Genomic DNA, 6,000 nt, shown 5'->3' with positions numbered 1-6,000 from the left:
AAGCTAATCATGGAAAATTGTATTAAGTCCAAGTAATTACACTTTGTACCAACATATTGAGAGATTAGATCCCTTTAAATTCTTTTTACTGCTTATGAGCAGTTGTCATGTGCCTTAAGAGGCCAAGTGCCTCCAGAACAAGCTTTACATTGGTAGACTCACTTTTCCTATCACTCCTGATAGTGCACTCAGTGTATGGTTGTTGTGGTGGTTGGAAATAAAGTGTAAATTGTTACAAAGGGAAGAATTTCTTTTAAAAATTTCTTAAAAATTCACATACAAATCCTTATGACTAGAATATTTTTGAGTTAGGCATGTGGCAGTCCCTTTATTGATTTTTTTTGGGAAAATGAGTCAAGCAAAATAAAAATTTTAAGCCAGGTTAATTTCTACCCTGTCATCCATTAAACTCAAAACCATCTAGGAGTATTCAGTTGCACACAAGTACTAACATATTTCAATGTTTTGAAAACTAATGAGATAATATTATGAGTGCACATTATTAACTTTGCTGTATTCAAAGATATAACATGTAAAATTATTCAAGGATAAATTGAGACAGTGTATATGAAATTTATTTGACCATTACTAATGAAGTTGGAATGGAAGTTATAGTGTTCATAAGCTTTACTAAATAATTTACAGAGTTTTCCATATATTATTTTCTAAAATTAATTTCACAGTTACAGAAGATCTAAGACTTTGCCCTGAAATTCACATTTCATTTTCTCAGCTGTCTCATTGCAGTCTTCATGTCTTTGTTTCTCAGTGTGTATATTATTGGGTTTAAAAGAGGAGTAACCACAGAATAAAACACAGCAAGAAATTTATCTAATGATTTGACAGGGAATGGCCAGGCATAAATGAAGATACATGGTCCAAAAAACAAAAGAACGACTGTGATGTGAGCAGTCAAAGTTGACAGAGCCTTGGATGACCGATCTGAAGGGAGACGTTGGATGGTCATTAGAATGATAGTGTAGGAGATGATTAGGAAGACAAAAGAACACACTGTGAGCACACCACTATTAGCAATGACCATAATGTCTAGCCTGTAGGTACCTGTACAGGCCAGCTGGATTACCCTAGGAAGGTCACAATAAAAGCTATCGATCTTATTGGGACCACAGAAGGGCAAGTTCACCGCAAAGGCCAACTGGCTCACTGAGTGGAGGAAGCCAATTCCCCATGCAGCAGCCACAATTCCAAGACATACCTTGCTACACATAATTGTAGTATAATGTAGGGGTTTACAAATTGCTACATATCTGTCAAAGGCCATTGCTAGGAGGATCACCAACTCACTCCCACCAAAGAAGTGAAGGAGAAATATCTGTGCAAGGCACCCCTTGAAAGAGATGGCTTTGCGCTTACTAAAAAAGTCAGTAATCATCTTGGGGGCTGTGACTGAAGATAGAGACAAATCAGTGAGTGAGAGGTTCGCCAGTAAGAAATACATTGGGGAGTGAAGGTGGGAGTCAGAAGCCACAGTTATCACAATCAGAAGGTTTCCAAACACAATTCCTACATAGAAAACAAAAAAGAACACAAATAGGAAAAGCTGGAGTTCCTGAGAATTGGAGAGTCCAAGAAAAATGAACTCAGTGACCGCAGAGTAATTTGCTTTACTTATTGTTTCATTCCAGTAGATGACTTCTGCAGTGCCCTTGGAGAAAATGATGAAGAAGTCAGAATTGTTACACTGAGCTGAAAGCTTTATTCCACAGTAGTACCTTGATTATGCCTTATAGTTCGATTACCCAGGTCTTCCCAGTGTCCCCATTCATGGTAGGCTTATTCCTAATAAAATACTATTTTTTATGCTACTCTGTTTGTCAGATAAAATCTATGCCACTACCTTACATTTATGTCCTTTTTCTCCCATGTTCAAAAACAGTTCTTATTGTATTGTATATGTCTGACATCATTTGATGACACTAAAATTCTTAGGAGGAAAAAGGAATGAAAGATGAAAAATAGAAGAAAAAGAATTTAAAATATCAAAAACATAAGATTTTGAAAGTGAGAGAGGATATAAGAACGGGGAATCCAAAGGTGGAGCAAGAAAAAATGATGACAACGCAATAAAATTTATATGACAAAAAGTGTGAAGCAGTTCAATGGGAGAAAAATTGAAAAGAAATTTCTGAGTGCTTACTATCTATGCTTTATTATGAAAATAATGAAAAACTATTCAAGAATTAGCAACAATTGCTTAATAAATTAGGTCTGGTCTGAATGTGACTTTAAAGAGGATAGGTTTTAAAATAATGCCAAGTAATTATTTTAAGCCTAACTGGAGGTAGTAACTCCAGGTTATATGAGCAGGAATGGGGTGAGAAAGGATTTCTGAGTGCCCATTAAGCAATACATTATCCTGGGTGAGATGTGAGCATGTGTGTTGGAAGGCCTGGGTTCAAATCCTAGGTTTATCTGCTATGTAGATGGATGACCATGGACAACTCACTTAAATGCTTTGAGTCTTATGATCAGATCTGGACAAGATGAGTGATAATAGTAATTCTTCATCAGAGTGCATAAAGGATTGGATTTGATGATGAATATAAATTTTCTAGCATAAAGTAATTAGTCAATAAATTAGTGTTTATTAGGGAAAAATAATAGAAGCTTTACCAACAATCTATGGTAATAAATACATCATTCAAATGTTTTTATTCTGAATAATTGGGAGCAGTGTGATGGCTTCCATTCTCATAATAATTATAATGAGAACTAATGTCATGCTACCTCATGTACAGATCAATTTCAGGAGTAGAAATAACTTTGGAAGGTGGTAAAAGATAATGATAAATGTTCAAATATGTAGAGGTATTGTTGGGACATCCTTGTAAGTTGCTCTCTGGTACATGGGTAAGATACTAAACAGTGACTTTTGACGTGAGTTGAGAGAATCATTTCAGTAGTGTATCTAGGAGAGAAAATAAATACTGTTTCAAGTTTTGCACTGAAGTAGGGAGCAAATGAAAGATACCCTATGCTAAAAGTCTTCCAACACTGTTTTTGTTTTTGTTTTTGGCTTTTCTGGGTCCTTTGTACTCCTACATAACTTTTAAATTTCAATATCCAGTTCTTCATTTATAGCAAGTATACACAGACCTGAAGTTTTATATATACCTGTGTTTTCTAATTGTGCTAAATTCAAGTACAAGTTCTAGGGGCTCCTAGAGATTTCTTAGTATTTTCTCTGTAGATGATCATTTCATCTACATATAAAGATTTTGCTTCTGCCATGCCAATCCTATCCTAGTTGTGTCATTTTATTGCCAGACTATTTTGGTTTAGACCTATGTTTCAAAGTCTAATGGACAGATGAAGAGTAGGCATATACGCCCTTGTTTCCCACTTTAGGGAGAAAGCATGGTATCATCTCCATTCATAGAAGGAGTTTTTGTTGGAAGTATGGAGTACACGTCTTTGATCTGTTGAGAAGGTTCTGTTCTATTTCTAGTCTCCTGATACCTTTTACCATGAACAGCTGTAGAATTTGGTCCAATACTCTTTCTCCAACTAGTGATAGGATCATATGGCTTTCTCCTTTCCTCTGTTAAAATGATGACTTTTGGGGGTGGATCTTCCAATGCTGAACCAACACTGCCATCCCTATAATAAAACCACTTTCTACATACTGCCAGATCTGACTTCTAAGAGTTTGTTTTGTTAAACATATTTCTATGTATGTTCATACTTTTTTCTTCTATTATCTTTATCCAGTTTTAGGATTAGCACAATGTTGATTTCCTAAAATGAGGGGAGAAGTGTTCCTTCTTTTTTCTGCTTTAATTGTTTGCTATAATTTATCAGTTAAAATGTTTATGAGCCTGCTGTTGTCATATAGGTAGGTTTTCAAGCTAGGAATATACTTTCTTTAATAGGTGCTATTCAAATTTTATATTTCCTCCAGAGTTAGTTTCATTAATTTGTCTTCTAAGTTTCTTCTTAGAAGTTGTCAAATTTATTTCAAAAAAGATTTTTGTAATATGCTTTCTATATCCCTTTAAATTCTGTAAAATCTGTGGTAATGTCTCCTAGATCTTAATATTGTAATTTAAAAAATGTATAACTGATATTTTGTAACAGGAATAAGAGGTCTAAAAGAGCAGGGTAATTGGGATGGGTAGGGGAAGGGGAAAAAGGGAAAAGAAAAAATATGAGAAGAGGGAAAAAATGGAAGCAAGGTCTTTGCAAATAGGGAAGGGTGGAGGGGGTGAAGGGAGGGCAAGGGAAGGGGAAAAAAATAAGAACCAAGAGACTCATGTAATGGTACAAGATCCCAATGATGAATGTAACTGTATTTTATACCTAAAATGTACCAATAAAGTTAATGGGGGGGGAAAGAGAAAGATACCCTAAATGTAAAGCATAGCCACAAGAATACCTGTCAGATAAGATGAAAGTTAATTGACAAGTAAAATGTTAAGAAAGAAGTGTGAATTGATGGATAAAGTCCTCTCTCCATAATATATAGAGAGATACATTTGCCAAATTTCCTAGAGGAATACTACTATTTGTTTTGGACATTTGTTTAATTGTAGTTTTCCATTGCTTTTGAAATTTACATTTTTCATTATTGTGAATTCCATTCACTCAAGCAGTATGTTACTGTTTCCACAGTCCTACAAAATTTTTGTGATTCTAAGTTTCTCCAAGCTCAAAGAGAAGTCTAATGATGAAATAAGTCACAAGTACTTGTTTTAGTTCCTTTCTGTTTAACATAGCAATAAATACAATCATAATAATCATTGACCATGCAGAGTATAGGATTTCTACTGTGAGATCATTTTTGATGTGATTAACTGGTTCCGGTGTTTGCTTGTCCTCAAAGCATTTAAATTGTAATTAACTTTACTATTTTTTGTGTAAAGCCATTTCATTTCACCAACAAAAAAAGGATAAACTTGAAGTTATATCTCCATGAAAAATATGCCAATGATGACAGTTGACTCAGGTTCTCATCTGTAGCAAAAAAGATTTTCTGTTAACAGTAACAAGTAAGAATTCCAGAATGCTGTTCTTCAGCAATATGTTTTGTGTTCACCTATTTAAGACATCATATCCCCTGAATTTATGCTTCTAAGAAGAGAGTGATAATATGGGATCCTCAGCTACAGCTCCGTTTCCACCACAGTTCTTTCACAGTGCACTTACAACTCTTAAAAAGTTATTCAACAAGTTTTGAAAAAGTACATTTCTAGCATTAAATACATGCTAATTGGAGGAGTTCTCCAGAATCTCACGTACTAGTTCTAACAATCCTGAAAAGCCAGGCCCAGTTGAAAAAGTAAATCCTTCCCCAGGTACTACGTAAGGTTTTGAATTCAACCATTACAATTTTATGTTTTTCTTTAAATATCTTTTACTCACCATTAAGGAAAACACTATGTCTTTATAAGTATCATTGTGGTAGAAGTCAAGAACTTGAGTTCTAGCATAAATTCACTGCATGATCTGGGCATATCATTCAAAATTTGGGGCCTTAGTTTTCCTATTTTTCAAATGTATTTGTTTATCAAGAGCTCTCAAAATCTCCACAGTTCTAACAGCATGATTTGCACTTTTATATGAAACAAATGTCCCAAACCAGGTTTTATTGGTATTGTAAGAAAGAGGCAAGAAGGTGGGCAAGAAAATACTAGATTGGGGAAAGAAATAAGCACAGGGTCACTAAGTAGGAAAGGATAGATTGGTCCAAAAAGTTAGAAGAACCCAACAATTGTTTCCAGCAGAACACTAACAACAAAGGTTATATTTCCTTATATTTATATTAAATCTTTTAAGAATTTAAACCTACTCCATAGGATCTTTCAGTTTTTCCTAAGATAAGACATAAGAGAATTTTGAAAAATGAATTTTTATTAACAGAAACATCTCATTGTTAATAAAAGGCTGAGATTTGCTTAGTTCTACTAATATATTTATCACATGTATTTATAATATATTCGTCATTCCACTTACCTCCTTCATAACAGGAAGAGACTACAG

At 34.3% G+C, this 6,000-nt stretch overlaps 1 protein-coding gene across 1 annotated transcript; it reads right to left on the bottom strand.

The window, feature by feature from the left end:
• Nucleotides 1-721: 721 nt before the first annotated feature.
• On the bottom strand, nucleotides 722-1,787 carry LOC101711882 (olfactory receptor 4F4). Its single transcript, XM_013065661.1, has 2 exons — nucleotides 1,761-1,787; nucleotides 722-1,666 (listed from the first exon to the last, which is right to left on the bottom strand). The coding sequence occupies exons 1-2, from the start codon at nucleotides 1,785-1,787 to the stop codon at nucleotides 722-724; spliced, it is 972 nt and encodes a 323-aa protein (XP_012921115.1).
• Nucleotides 1,788-6,000: the final 4,213 nt, after the last annotated feature.

This window comes from Heterocephalus glaber, unplaced genomic scaffold (assembly GCF_053883595.1).
Source record: "Heterocephalus glaber isolate CG9 unplaced genomic scaffold, H.glaber_assembly_v1.0 deba00001662, whole genome shotgun sequence".
NCBI lineage: Eukaryota > Metazoa > Chordata > Mammalia > Rodentia > Bathyergidae > Heterocephalus > Heterocephalus glaber.
The sequence above is the reverse complement of the archived record's forward strand: the minus strand, read 5'-3'. Positions and strand labels throughout refer to the sequence as shown.